The 14,845-nt window shown below is 57.2% G+C and overlaps 1 protein-coding gene across 2 annotated transcripts in view; it reads left to right on the top strand.

The window, feature by feature from the left end:
• LOC104021704 (coiled-coil domain-containing protein 134) overlaps positions 1-14,405 on the top strand; it is a 47,295-nt gene extending 32,890 nt beyond the window's left edge. The window contains exons 26-34 of one of the 2 annotated variants that reach the window (XM_087764633.1): positions 194-399; positions 1,120-1,201; positions 3,250-3,356; positions 11,126-11,243; positions 11,526-11,647; positions 11,900-11,984; positions 12,262-12,443; positions 12,682-12,753; positions 13,143-14,405. In XM_087764633.1, the coding sequence (XP_087620759.1) occupies positions 194-399; positions 1,120-1,201; positions 3,250-3,356; positions 11,126-11,243; positions 11,526-11,647; positions 11,900-11,984; positions 12,262-12,443; positions 12,682-12,753; positions 13,143-13,268 (1,100 nt within the window). In that variant the 3' untranslated portion in view covers positions 13,269-14,405. Of the gene's footprint in view, positions 1-193; positions 400-1,119; positions 1,202-3,249; positions 3,357-6,953; positions 7,040-10,220; positions 10,348-11,125; positions 11,244-11,525; positions 11,648-11,899; positions 11,985-12,261; positions 12,444-12,681; positions 12,754-13,142 lie in introns of those variants that run through there. The other variant, XM_087764631.1, reaches the window with a different exon arrangement.
• The last annotated feature ends 440 nt before the right edge of the window (positions 14,406-14,845 follow it).

Here is a 14,845-nt window from a genome sequence, read left to right as displayed (position 1 = left end):
ACAGGGAGGAGATGAACAAGGGAACTCAAGGTGCCCTTCTGCCTGCAGCTGTCAGCAGCTGCTGGTCAACTCTGGTGGGCCCTTAAGCCCAAATTTTCTCTCCTCACCTTCTCCCATGCTGTTCCATAGGCACCAACTCAGGGCAGGGGAAAGGAAAACACTGGCACACACTAATAAGCGTCTCCCTGTCTAGTGAGCATCATGCAGTTCCTGAGAGCTGTCCTGCAACAGAACTTCTCCTCCTCTCTGCTGGTGATTGTTGGCCAAAACACAGCCCAAGATGCCACACAGCCACAGCCATCATCACTGCAGGATGCTGCCTTGCACCCCCTTGCCATGCGGCAGGTCTTCCCGCTTGTTGTCAGTCTGCAGAACCTTTTGGTGCATGTCCAGTTGCAGGTATATAAAATATGACTTCTGGAACAACACCAGTGTTGTTGGGCTTCAAGCAGGTACACTAACCTGAGGAGAAACCACCCTGTTGCAGAACCTAAGGGGCTGCCTTTTTTTTTCTTCTGCCTGCATTTTCCACCCCTTACAGACATGTGATGAGGAGGAGGGAAAATGCTCTTGCTGCAGCATGGCGCAGTGAGAAAGAAGGTAAATCAAGCTATGCGGTACTCCCTGCTGTTGAACTGGATAACTGAAATTCTGTGTTCTAATGACGATCTCTGTTTTCCCATCTCCTGCTCTGCAGGGACGCCACACCCATAGGGACAGAGGTGGGAAAAGTGTAACAAATCCCAGTCCCTCCCCCATGCCCCTGGCTTTGGGGGGGGAGTACATCAGTGTACATTTAACTTGAGCAAGTGATGTTGGGCTCCAGGGGATAGCACATCAGTTTACATTTAACTCTCTCGAGCGATGTTGGGCTCCCATCTTTATTCTTTGGAGGCTGTTACTTAATTTTTTTTTTAGTCTCAGAATAAGTAGTGTGCCTTTGTCTGGCTCTTTGACATGACAGGTAATTTGCAGCACGTTGCATCCTGTGAAGGAGATGAAGGGTGTTATTTTCCTGTGCTGCATGGTCTTCAGATCCTGCCACTTTATGAATTTTCCTCTTGCAGTAGCTGTTGACTGGGTTTTTTTCTTCTTTTTTTCCCCCTCCTGGTATTCCAGAAAGACTTGCTGCTCTCTCAAGCTGTGGTTGCCTGCCTGGAAACCTTAGTGGAATACCTGTATGTGAAGAACCAGGATGTTGGTAAAGTCTTCCAGCTCGCTCTTCTCCTGGGTTTCCCTCCTGCAGTGATTTTGAGCTCTTTGATCTCCATCCAGTAGCGCCCTGGAGCAGATGCTTAATGAGTTTATGCCCCATAAGAAAAATTATTTGTGTGCCTAAAGTTAATCATGTGTTTTCTGGGATGAAATCACAGTGCCTGGCTCCCCTGCAGGCATGAGCCCTCACTTTGGCTCTGGACACCAAGATGCTTTCCAGAAGTAAAAAAGTCATTCCCCACCCCCCCATATGGTAAGAGTGAAAGGTTTAGAAATGGAGGGAGTATAGAAACAGTCTTTCACTTCCAGGCCAATTGTAGCAAACCTTTAGACCATAAATGTAGGGGAGGGAGGATCTGAATATGATGTGTCTTCCACACGGACAGCGTTGGTCAAAGTTTGGCCCTGAGGGAGGGGAAGGGAGAACAGGGTACTAGGCAGCCTTAGGGAATGGAAGCTGGAAATTCTAGATTTCCAGGGGTGAATGCAGACCTTGGTTTTGGGAGTCCATGTCAGACCTAGTGTATACCGTGTTAGCAATATAACATAATATGACAGCGTTGCACAGTCGAGGGGAAGAATAGACCCTTCTGCTTATTGTCAGCCTCCTGCCACAAAGTCCAGGTGCTGGCTCTGATCTTAAAACAGACAGCAAGTTCTCTGAACCCTGGCCTGTTCAATTCAGTCATTTAAACACTGAGAGAAGGGGATGGAGTGAATGAACACCAGACAAAAGGGACATTGGTGGGAGAGAGGAAGTGATTGAATGAAAATGTAATACTGCAGATGAATGACAGCCGGTAGCTGAAGGGAGGCTATTAAAAGGCTGGGTTTAAAAAAAAAAAAAAAAAAAAGTGGCATGTTATGAGGAGGTTCTGCTGATTTGGGATTAAGCTAATGAAATGCTGCTTCAGCAACAGCTGAACCTGTCACTTTGGCTGCCTAAATTCTTGCTGTGGTGCAGAAGTTCACAGTAGCGATAACAGGAGTCTCCTTATTCCAAGCAGAATGAGGGTCATAGCTATGTTTGACTGCAAGATGCGAGAACACTGCAAAGAGTGTGGTCTGGACTCTGCCTCTAGGAGTTGCCTCATTTGAGGCTTTCTCAAACCCTCTCTTGGTCCAGAGATTTTTCTGGATGTGCAGAGCAGGCTCAGTGCACAGTGCTGGTACCTTCTCATTTCCACCAGCTAAAAGATACCTCCAAACATTTTACATTATTTTTTAGTGTTGTTTTCCCATAGAAAAGATTCTTGTAGTGGCAATAGGGAGGTTACGTGACTGCCAGTGGAAGAGGGACCTTTCTGAAAGTCGTGAGGTGCCATGGTGTAAAAAGTTATATCAGCTGACTTGTAATTGTCCGTCCCATGCAAGAAATACATCCTAACCTGCAATAAATAGAAGGTAATACATACAATAAATAAAAGTGTCAGTGAGAGATTTCACGCTGTCACAGACGGTGACCTCGAGCCTTACCGCTGTTTATCATATATGGTCCGTATTAAGAACATTTTCTCTACTGATTGTTTGCATTGCTGCCATCAGCTTGGCTGATCCCTGTAGTATGCTCTCTGATGCAGACCCAAGCTCGGTTTGTGCAGCTGATGTTACAGGTCTTTCTTCATTCCCCAAAGAGTATTCTGCAGCTAAATAAAACCCGTTGTCAGGAAACTTGTCCTCATATTGAAACCAGAGGGTATTATTTTTAAAACCCTGGGCTAAAGATATCCCCTTACTGTTTTATGAAATGCACCCCAGGAGAAGGTTTCTCTTCCTGTACCAGCACAAAGATGGACAAAATGTATTTTCTGCTTTAAAAAGCTATTAAGCTTTTGTCCTTGTGACTAAACTCTTGCCCAAAGAGTGACAGATTAAAAAGCAAGTAAGAGCAGAGTAAAATATCCCCTTAGTGTTTCGCAGCATGGGGTCTAGAAGAGAAAACTTGGGGTCAGTATTGAAGACTGTCCTTATCCCGGTCCAGCCTGTCACTTGGCTGATTTTAAAGCTGTCTTTGATTGACTTCTTCTCTCCCAGCTCTACATGTTGCTTCGCAGCCCTGGCACCGATTCCTGCTCTTCACACTGCTCAATGGGGGCCAGAAGTCCTTTCTGCAGTCAGAACTTCTTAGGCTGATGACTTTGGTGAGCAGGGGGAGGGCAGGCTGTTCTCCATTTTTTCCAGTATGTTGGTACAGTGCATGCGGGTCGGTTATCGGAACTTATTCCCTACGCACACGCAATCTCAGACACTGCTGTGGCTTTGTCTGTCACTATATTTGTGCCCTATGATAATGATACTTTGAAATGAACTTCCCTTCCGCACCCTGCAGAAACTGACTGCTGTTAGTGTACACGTCTTGTTCTTCTGGTATTTGTAGCATTTATTTATATCATCCAGGACCCCTGGAGAGGAGACGGGAAACCTACAGAGAACATGCAACTGCCGTTGCCAGTCAGGGAGTACGCTGCGGCGCTCTGGAGAGCAGAGCTCTGCTTGGCATCGCAGCTCGCCTCCCCGTCTTTGACCTTACAGACCTGACTTTTCAGGGCAGGGAGTTAGCGCAACCTACTACCCCGCTGTACCTGGGGCCTGCGAGCGAGAGAGGGAACGTTGTCCTACCCAGCAGAAATACTGAAGATAAAGCCCTCGTGGCAGTGAATGAGAGGAAGGGGTTATTAGTGTGAACCTTCCCCCCTCCAAATACAGGATGGGTCTGTGAATCTTTGTTATTCTTATTTCACTTTCTAAAGGTTACCTGGTTTGTTTCAGTTCCTTTCTGACCTAAACCAAAATAAGTCTGGTTATAAATCAAAGCACCATCAACACGGATATTTGCACTGGTTCTATTAGAAGTGATACAAAAATCAGGCCTGTGGTTAAGGTGCTGCAGCATCCCATTACACAGAAGAGGTCTTTCCAGGAGATGAGTCACTGTTGTAGTCTGTGGGTCTTTCACTGTTTAATGCCTCTACTTTTTCCTTTGTTCAAGTTTCTGAGGTATCAGAGCAGCAATATTATTTCTCAAAAAGAAATTAGCCAGATTCTCCAGGAGGCAGCAGAAGCTAACTTAGCAGAGCTGCCTGAGGCCACGTCTCGTGCTCTTCACCTCTTCCTTTGTCAGGTAAGAGAGCGGTGACTGCCCTGGAAAATTAGAAGGGAATCCCTGGGGGATTGCTTTAGCCTTTGATGGGGAGCCATAAACTTCCTTTGAGGAGGTTATAGTAAGATGAAGAAGAATCCTGCAGCTGCCAGCTTAGCCTACTGCCTTGAGGGATGTACAGTGAAATCGGAAAGAGAGTGATGCCAGCAGCTGCCTGCACTGTGTCGTCATATTGGGTGGCCCCTTGGTTCCCCCCAGATCCAAGTCTGAAGGTCTCATTGCTCTGTGCGGAGATGAGGAAGGGTGGTATGAAGGAACAAGCCCAACGGTTTCCTGTTGGTCTGGAAGTCGTTCTTTCTTCTGACTGCTCAGATTCAGAGCAGCCATTGCCAGGTGGAGCCAGTGCAGTCAGGGACCGTTCAGACCTTGCTGGAACGCCTCCTGGGACAGAGGAGCACCTGCGGGAAACATCAGGAGATTGTGTATCCTTTGCTGGGCAGATGCCTTTGACAGGTGATGTGAGGGTGGTAGGTGTAGCAGAGGTAGAAGGGATACTTAATCCTTCCTTTGTTCCAGCTGAAGGCAAACAGAAGTGGAAAAACTCTGAGGGGTTGCTACCCTTGGCTAACTTTGAGATGAAAGACTTCATCATCCCCAAATTTAAGAAGATATTTGGGAAATGAGGAGATATTTGGGATGAAAGATGTGTCTCTCTGCTGGGATTGCATTCACCTCTGTGACAGAGGTGGTCTGATGAAAGGGGAGCAGGCCAGGGAGCCTGTGACTTCAAAGCCCTAACGATCCCTGTATTGATTTCCCTGGAGGACGAACAATCGCTTAACCTCTGTCTGTGTGCTAACTAGCGCCAGTATGCCTGTGAAGTCGTGGAAACTCAAAGATGACTCGAGCACTTTCAAAGTACAGCGCGCATTCGGGCACTGCTGAGGGGAGTTACTGAATGGCGTTCTGCTTGGCCGTAGAGTCCTCTGCTGAGAACCGAATCCTCCTCTTCTCCGTGGATGGGAGGCAGGGCCCGCTCCCACGTTACTCGTGGAGAAAGAGGGGGCCTGATGCAGTTATTTGTTTATTTCTCAAACTGTCTGCTCTTGCCTTCCTGTTTTCATCACGCCGCATTGCCTCGGGCAGGTAGCAGTGATGGAAGCGGCCCCGGCAGTGATTTCCTGCTGGGGTGGGGACTTCCCCCGTTGCGGGACGCTGCCCTCAGCCACCTTGCAGGGTATGTGGCGGGTGAGGGGTTTGTTACCTGTGAGGAGTAGCTTGTCCTCATGCTTACCCCCAATATGATATTACCACTCTGTGGTGGGACGCTCAGAGCGCAAGTTGTCCAGGTTGGAGACCATCCAACCCCATGAAGTTCCTCCCCACTGCCTTTGCTTGTTTGTACGGGGTTGGGGGAAGGTGGACAGGAGGTCTTGTTACATTGCTAAAGTTGTTTCTCATTTCTGGCTTTTCCACGTACAAAAAAGCCTTCCAATCTTGGTTGTTAGGGCGGGTTTTGGATGTGCTCAAAGTGCAGCGGTGGTGGCTACCTGAAATAAGAGTCACGAACACGGAAGACAAAATCCTCTGGTCAAAACCAAGCTTTGACGTCAGTTTTGTCGAGAAAGTACTTTCTTCAGGTTCACCCACAGTGGTGTTTCTCACACGTGCTGGGGGGGGGTGTTCCGTGGCTTGGGGGAGGGTTGCTTTAGTAATGAACACCTCCTGTCAGAAACGTGGCAAATGTGGGAGTTCCAGTAGCATGCTGGGGTTTCAGCCATGCCTGCCCTCTGGTTTCCACTCATGCTGTCAATGCCAGATGTCTGGGAAGCGTGGCAGTGTCCCTCTCGCACATTGGAGACTGAAATGAGAAGATGTGGTGCACGCAGCAGAGGAACGAGGCAGGAATGGAATAGGAGACCCCGTCCTGCCTTTTATTCCCAGTGAGCAGTAGAGAGAAGATGGACGAAGGAAGTCATTTGTAGCTCATTTTCAGAAAAAGGTTTGTTGACAATCATTTATAAAGCCCAGTTACTGAAATGGCTCCTCGTTTCCTTTTCTGGGTGGGATGAAGCTTGGTCGACGTTCTCCAGTTATCAAAATACAGAACTGGCGGGCGAAAACGGTGTCGCACCTGGGTGGTGGGTGCTGTGGAGGAACCCTCAGCCGGTGCTGCTGCGGGATGGCCCCTTCCCTCGGGGCCGGCTGGGGTGCTGGGGGGTTCTGGCCGGGGTGCTGGGGGGTTCTGGCCGGGGTGCTGGGGGGCTGCGGCCGGGGCCCCTGGGGAAGCAGATTCGCTGCTCGTCCCGCTGGGAAGAGGGGACTTCATCCCCTTCACGGATCATCCCCCAGGCTCCAGCCTCAGGCCCCGGTTCCCTGTTGCCTCCGAACCCTTTCAGCGCCCCTTTCCCCTTGGGGCTCCTGCTAACGAGGTTCCTTCCCTCGCAGAACCGGGACAGACCCTCCCGCAACGGGAGCAGCCCCGGGGCCGGGGGGGCCGGGCCGGACGCGGGGCCCCGCTCTCCCCAGCCGCAGCCCCGGCCGCCGGTTCCGCGACCCCGCGGGAGCGCGGCGGGGCCGGGGCCGGGGCCGGGGCCGGGGCCGGGGCGGGGCGGGAGCTCAGGAAGTGACGGGGCGGGGCGGGGAAGCGGCGGCGGCAGCGGCGGCGGCATGGCAGCGCGGCGGGCGTGAGCGCCCATCCCGGTACCGGTACCCGGCCCGCAGGTGAGGGGGGCCCGGCCGCGCCGCGCCGCCCGGCGGGGCAGCCTGCGGGAGGGGCCCCGGGGGAGCCCGGCCCCCGCCTCTCCCCGGGCCGGCGGGGGCTGCCCGGCTGCGGCGGGGCAGGCGGGCAGGGCGGAGGTGGCCGCTGCCGAGGGGAGACCCGGGCGGGAGGGCAGCCGGTGCAGCCCGGGCGGCCGATCAGCGGGGCGGGCGGCGCGGCCCCGGGGGTGCCTCGCTGGACCTTTGGTTCAAGGGCTTTGCCCGTCCCCGAAGGGCTCTGCCGTCGCCGCCGGCCCGCCCCGCTCCTGCCGGCGCCCCGCTTGGCCGGGCTCGGGCTGGGCTTCCCGCAGCGCGGCCGGGGCGGCCGCGGCTCGTCCGGTTCCCGCGCCTCCGTCCCTGTGCGATTGCCGGTGGTTTCAGCGGTGCTGGAAAGTGAATCCCCGTCTGCCGGTGCCCGCGGCCGCCCGAGCCCCTCGGGGTGCTGCTGACCCCCCCCAGCGGGAGCGGGGGCACGGAGGTGGGCCAGGGCGCATCCCTCCCTGGCAGAAATCACAGCAGCTCGCTGGCTTCGGTCGGGGCTGCCGAACCCCGGCTGTCAGCCGTCCCCACGGCGTCCGAGATCTGGTCTCGGTGGTGAAGGGACTTTTGCGGTAAGCAGATGTAAGCGGCCGCTGTTGTTTCACTGAAGCACCTGACCCCGTAAGCCCTGTTACAGAACTGCCCGAGCAGAAGAAGTCTGAGCAGCCTGTGTGTCACTTCTGAAGCTTTTGGTTCGGCTGTGACAAGAGATTAATCCTCATCTGGTTGACGGAGGAGTGGCTCGGGGATGGATTTGTGGGGCAGGGAGTTTTCATTCCTTGTTTTGCCACGGTGTGCTCCCGGGGCAAGCTGGCTGAGGATGCTTCTCCCCACTGCGTTTCGGTGCCCTGCAGAGGGGAAGGGGAGTCCTTGCAAAAGTCCCTCCTGGGAACCAAAGCCTGGCAGCATGGCCTTGCGAGCTCGTTAAGCAAGTAAGTGCCGGGGATGCTCAGTTCAGATGGGGCTCCTGCAGGAGAATTTATAAAGTCATTAAAAACATTTTAATGGGAAGTACTAACCATGTATAACAGCATCTGTTGTCATGTCTTTGGAAAAACATGTCTAAATTAAGAGGATGGGAGACAGCGAGACAGACTGGTGGGCTTTCTGCTGAAGGAACCAGCTGGCCAGGGCTACGAGGGAATATTGGTGGAAACTCCTTCCCATCTGTAGCATCAGGCCAGGCCCTGGGTCCCTGGACTGCTCTGGGAGCGCCGGGCAGAGCCGGCTTTGGCAGGGATCAGTTCAGGGAGGAGCGGGGAGGGAAGAGAGGAGCAGCTCTGCGGTGTTTCTGTCTCATCTTGTCCCTCAGCGGGTGTGAAGACGCAAGGGAGGGCTCGCGGGGAAAGCATGGAGGAACATCTGCAAGAAGCTTTGACATCCCTGGGCTTACACAGTCTGGCCTGGAGGGGAGGGAATGTCCTCTGCTATTAAAACGGGGTGAAATGGGCAGGGCAGCGAAGGGAAATAAGCTCAAGCTGGTCCCACGTGGCACCAGCAGCCTCGCTTTCCCTACGGGTGAGGGCAACAGCTGGCTCCTGCTTCATTTTTACTGGGGTGTTTCAGCCCTGATGGACGACGGTGCTCAGCAGCTTCGATGTGAGAATGAGTGTCAGCAGGGAAGGGGTCAGACAAAAACGTGATGGGCTTCTGGTATGGCGTGGTTCTCCAGTCCTCTTCTTCCGACCTTGTCCTATGGCACAATCTGTAGGGCTGCTGCAGGAGGATTTGTAAAAAGTCATTAAAAACATTTTCATTGGAAACACCAACCGTCTATAACGCAGCATCTGCTGTCATGTCTCTGGAAAAGCTTGTCTCTGTTCTGAGGCTCGGGGGCAGGCTGGTGGGCTTTCTGCTGCAGCAACCAGCTGGCCAGCAACCACTTCAGCCGAGAGCCACGCTTTGCTCTGCTGTCGCCTGAGCGGGTTTTTTTGCAGCTCAACGTCTTCCTCCTCAGAGCAGCCGCGGGGCATCCCCCAGCCACCCGGCTCCCGTGTCGGAAGTGGGGAATGCCCTGACCAGGCGCGCTGGGACTGCTGCAGGCAGTGCGGCAGAGCCGTCATGGGCAGCATTTCTGCTGTTTGCCTTTCAGCCTGGTCTGGAGGCCGCCGGCTGCCTCCAGGGTTCTTCTGCAATTCTCCACGAGCACAGCAAATAGCCACCCTGGTCCTTACGGCCGCGCGTCCGATCCGAGGGGCAAACAGGAGCCTGGGTCCCAGGGCAGTCGCTGTTTGTGCTTTTGAGTTGCTGCTCTTCCTCCTCCCCGAGACCCTGGGAGGGAGCGAGCGAGCAGCTATGGGAGGCTCTGCAGAGGGGGCACCTGCACCCTCTCGCTGAGCCGGGCCTTGGGCCCTTGAGTCGTGGTTTTTGGCAGGGTGAAGCAGTCTCTTGGAAGCCAACCAGGCTGGTGGGTCTAACAGAGCGTCTGCTTGCCCGGGCTGGAGAATTTCTCTGTATAACCTCAGCCTGTTGACGTGCTTTGTGGCCTTCAGGGTGGCCTTAAGCCTCGCACAACAGCGGGCAAAGGGGACAGACCCTGGCCCCCAGTATGAGAGGCTTGTGCTGCCATCCTGGCTCTGCATCGCGCCTGAAACGCGGGTTGTGATTCTGAGCCTGCTCTGGGGGCAGCTGTATCTTCCTCTGTAATGCTGGCTGTAGTTACTCTGATCCCTTCCCTTCCAGGGGTGCTGCCTTTTGCAAAGCACGACAGCAAAAAGAAATGCAGAGGGTTTCTCACGTTTGCCTGACGCCGTTTCCCTGCCCGAGCCGGGGGTGCGAGGGCGCTTGGCTCAGCCTCGGCGGGAGCTGCACGGTGGGAGCGGGAGCTGCTGCTCCTCATGGGCCTGGGAGAGCTGCCAGTGCTGCCCACTTTGCCTCACTTGCAGGCCTGGGGTTGAAAAATTGTGTTTATTTAAAAAAGAAAAACAACAAGAAAAAAACCCAAAACAGATTTGATGTGAAGAAGAGATTTGTTTCTGTTCCAGTGTCAGGGCATCGCAGAGAGAGGCTTGGCCGGGCGGGTGAGCTCGGGCGCAGGAGGGGAGCGGGGCAGGAGGGTGAGGGCAGCTCTGGTGGCCTTACATGTCTGCCTTTCCCTTGGGAGCAGGAGGTGGCTCAGGGGATGCCTCTGAAGGAGCTGCTGCTTCCATAATTGCCGGTGGCCACTGCTTGGCTCCGTGGAAACCTCATCCCTGCGGACAGGCCGCCTCGAGTCCCACCGCCTGGAGGCCGAGGTACTGTGCTCCTTTTCGAGGTCTAGGCTATCCCAGGGACCAGGGTCCTCGTCCCCAAGGACCTTCTCCTCTAGCCTCTCTTCTGCACATTCCCTCTGTCTGAGGGACCCCCGTGGCCAGGAGCAGCTCTGCCCGACCGCATCCTGGCAGAGCCTCGGGCACCGCCTGGGGAGGGACGCGCTTGGGGCGGCGGGGGAGCTACCACCAGGTCACCCCACTGCTGCTTTTCGGCATGGGGCCTGCAGCTGGCGCCCGGCTTGTAGTGAGGGGAAGGGTCCAGGTACCAGCACCCCAAGAGGTGAAGTGAGATGGCTGAGCCGGTCAAGCCTGGTGCTTGAAGGAGAGGTGGATTTCAGCCCCTCGGCGATCCTCCTCCTCCCTTTGGTCCTGCTGCTTCGGTTGCTGGGCTGCTCTAACTTGCAAACCCAGCAAAAAGCTAGCTGTTATTTTTGGGAGAAGGGATAGGACTTAATTTTTCTGCTGGATTAGTGCTCAGTCAGATCCCTGGGTGCCCAGCCGGCAGTGGAGGCAGGTAGAGAGGAGGGGTAGACCAGGGCTTCGTCGCAGGGGAGAGCGGGCCAGCTGCAGCATCGCCCCATGGCCCCGCTCTGGCTGCCGTCTACCTCAGACCCCTCATGGGGACAAGGGAGAGGCACGCAAGGACCCTGGTGCCGATGGTGATGTGCCCTTGGTCCTGAGCCGCCGCTCTGGGAGAGGCTCGTGCGGCCTCTGCTCGGTAAGTCTCCTCGCTGGTCAGTGTTCGTCTGTTTTCTTCCAGGCTGTGGCGGCCAACATGGATTTTCTCTTGATCTGCCCCTTTCTGCTGGTGCTACTGCTGTCCCGGGACAGCTTCGCAGACCTGGAAAAGCAGAGGGTGGACTCTGGCTTGGAAATCTGTATCCTTCTCTGCAGCCTCTACTTGCCAGCCTTGCTGGAGCAGGGGCTGGCAAGTAGGAAGCTCCCCACGAGCGCCCAGCGTTGTTAAGTGCCTCACTGGGGTGTCCGGGCAAAGGGGCTGGTTGGAAACACGTGTCTCATCCTGGCTGCAGTGCTGTCCACCAGCCCTTGGGCATCCCATGGAGAACTGGGGGGGACTGGGATGGTGCTGGGTACCTGGTGGAGGGGGAGAGCGGAAGCGTGGTGGGAGCGTGCCAGCGGCACCCTTGACGGTGGTACAGATAAGAAGCTGTTTGAGGTGAAGCGCAAGGACCAGATGAATGCGCTGAAGAACCTGATAGAGCTCAACGATGTCAACCAGCAGTACAAAATCATCGACATCATGCTCAAGGGACTCTTCAAAGTGAGCCGCAGCGTGGGCCGCCCTCTGGGCTCGGTGTGCCGTGGGGCTGGGGAGGGTGGGCAGGAGAAGTGAGGAGGGCCAGGAAGCCTCTGTGGGGTCAAAGAGAAGATCTGGGCAGGCGGGTGGGATTTAGGACCTGAAGGGAGGATGCTGTGGGGTTTCAAGTGGGGTGGCTGGGGCAGCACCCCTGGGGTGCCCCGAGGGCACGGGGAAGGGCTGGCAGGATGGGACAGTAACCGAGGGCTCTGGCAGGTGCTGGAGGACTCCCGGGCTGTGCTCATCGCTGCCGATGTGCCTCCCGATGGGCCTTTCCCTCAGGACGAGAAGATAAAGGATGGTAGGTCCTCTCCGGTCCTTACCTCCCTCCCTTTTCCAGTGCTCTGGTGCATCACTGATATTCCTCCTGGGAGCGGCACCGGGGTGGATACGAAACCCCTCTGTACCCAGACTGGTCCCTGTCTGTCAGGGACCGTATTGCTGCCTCTCTGACCAGTTCGTGCTGGGGAGCCTACCCTTTTGCCCCCAGCCTCCCCACCTCCTGGCAGGGACATAGGCACCGGCGGGATGGGGCGCGCGTACCGGTGTGCCGACAGGGTGGGTGGCTGTCCCTGCAGCGTACTCCCACGTGGTGGAGAATACCGCCTTCTTCGGGGACGTCGTCCTGCGCTTCCCCAAGATCGTGCACCACTACTTCGACCGCAACTCCAACTGGAACAGCCTCATCCGCTGGGGCATCGGCTTCTGCAACCTGACGGGAGTGTTCGAGCAGGGACCCCACTCCCAGGTCCTGGGGCTGGTACGGCTCCTGGTGTCCTCCCCCCACCGCGTCCCCTCTCTGCTGCTGGGGCTGGGGGGTGAGGGTTTTGTGGTAAAAGGAGGGCAGGGGGAGTGTACCCCATGTCTGAGGGATGTCCTTGGGCTGAGGCATGGGGCAAGAACACAGAGGGGGCTGATGGGGAGGATGGGACCCTGGTCATGGGGGTGTGCGGGTGGGAGGCACCACTCGCCGACGCGGTCTCCACTCCACTCCGCAGATGGCTCAGGAGCTGGGAATCAGCGAGAAATCGCCCGATTACCGCAATCCCTTTAAAGCGGACCACTCTGAGGTAAGATAGCAGCACCGCTGGCTTGCCCTGTGGGCTTCCCAATCCCCATTGCGGCTCCAGGCAGCCAGCTGTGGAGGGGAACGGATGGCTTGCTGGGGAACAGCCTAAAACCCCCAGCATGGAGGAAGCTTGGCCGAAATGTGTGCATTGAATTCCCCAGCTGGGCTGCAGTTGGTTTTGGGTACCCGGTGCCATCTCCCCCCTCCTGTGGCCACCTGCCCCATGGGAGCATCGGGGCCCCATTCGCCTCGTGCCGCATCCGACCTCAAGCCCCCCGGCACCGCAGGGCTTGCGCGGTGGCTTCAGTGGGTTTCGGGGGGGTCGTGCACCCGGGAGGCTGTGGGGGCTCCCCCCTGCTGACACCCCCCCCCCCCGCTGTCACCCTGCAGTTTTTCCCCAGTGCCGACACCTTCCAGAAGGCGCTGCGGGAGGAGGAGAAGCGGAGGAAGAAGGAGGAGAAGCGGAAGGAGATCCGCAAGGGCCCGCGCATCTCCCGCTCGCAGTCGGAGCTGTAGCACGCGGGGGCTCGCGCCTCGCGGCGGGGGCGACGCCAGCGGGATGCGGGGCGGCTCGCTCCCTCTCGGCGGCCTCGGGCCGGTGCCCGGCGGTCCCCTTTCCGTTTGTGCCATGGGTTTTGTTTTGTTGCCTTTCCCTTTCATTCGGCAGGGGCCAGGTGGCAGTGCCGGTGGGTTGCCTCAGCGGGGCTGGGGGGAGCCAAGCCCCTTCCCCAGAGCCAAAGCACAGACGGGAAGGCAGCGGGGCCGTCCCCGGGGCTGGTTGGGGGGACACGCTGCGGCTGAGCCCCGCGGGGAGCCCTCCCCTCCGCAGCATGGGGTGCCCCGCGCTGAACGTGCCTCCTCCGCCGCGGATGGGCTGGGGAGCGCGTGACGCCAAACAGCCTCGTGAGCAATGCTGCTTCTCGCGGTTTTGTTTTTTTTGTTTTGGTTTGGTTTTTTCAGCCGGTGATCTCATCGGCACCCCCCCACCCGGTTATACCTGGTCTCTGCCCAGCCACTACCTCTGCCGGATCAGCTCTCCCCTCTTCCCGGCGGCTGTTTTACCGAGCAACGTGCGTTTTATCGGTCAGCCGCAGCTGAAAAACCCGACGGCGCCACTTCCCAGCCTGACGGCATCCCGCTCTCCCGCTACTGCTGCGCATCCCCACAGGGAGGCAAACATGCAGTGCATTTTTGGGAAGGAGGGATTTCAGCTCTTGGGCCTTTTTTGCACTACGGGCAGGCATTGGCTGCAAGCGCTGCTGATGCTGAAGGTGCTGGGGAACCAGCCCTGAACCCCTGCGAGCCTCTCCCGCGCCCCTCGCCCTGCCCGCGCCGTCCTGCCCCCATCCCTCCGGTGCGGGGCTGATCCTTAGTCCCCCAAACCCCCTTGTCGGGGGGACGGCCAGCTACAGGCATGTGGGGACAGCAGGGCTGAAGCAGGGGGGGAGCCAGCCGAGGGGCTGCGACCCTCTGCGGGGCGTCTGGGCTGCAGCGGGAGCAGAGGCGAGGGGACGGCCCCGGGGCCCCGCGCAACCACCGGCCTTTTCTCGTGGGTGCTGATGAGCCCGCACCAGCGGAGGCTCTCGCAGAGGGATGGAGAAGCCGGTGCTCTGTGCCGGGCTGGGGGCACCGCGGCCTTCGGGGAAGGGGAAATGTCCTGAACTTTTAACTGCGGAGCCGGGTCCGGCCGGCGGGGGGGTGGCGATAGGCACCTCTTTTGTTTTTTTCTGGAATAAAATTGACTTTTTTTTTTTTTTTTTTTTTTAAGTAAAAGAAGCCTGGCTCTTGCTCCTGTTCCTGGTGGGAGCGGACGTCGGGTCTGGCCCCTCAGGAGGTGAGGGTCCGTGGGGAGTTGCGGGGAGACGGAGATGCTAACGGGGGGGTGGGGGAGGACGGACAGACCCCTTCCTCTCCCCTCCCCCGCCGCCTGCCACACGGCCTTTCCGCCCCTTCAGCCGGGCTGGGGGCCCGGCGGTGCCAGCTCTGTCCCCGCCGGGTCTCCTGGGGGCAGCGGGGGAGCCGGCAGCGCCCGCCCCGCTCCCACGCGTGTCCGCCGGCCGCCGCGCTCGGCGCTGCGCAGCCCGTCGCTCCCC

The sequence above is a fragment of the Nipponia nippon genome, unplaced genomic scaffold (assembly GCF_047370975.1).
Source record: "Nipponia nippon isolate SJK-2023a ecotype South Korea unplaced genomic scaffold, ASM4737097v1 scaffold_3, whole genome shotgun sequence".
Lineage (NCBI taxonomy): Eukaryota > Metazoa > Chordata > Aves > Pelecaniformes > Threskiornithidae > Nipponia > Nipponia nippon.
Note: the sequence above shows the minus strand (reverse complement) of the source record. Positions and strands in the feature narration are given on the sequence as shown.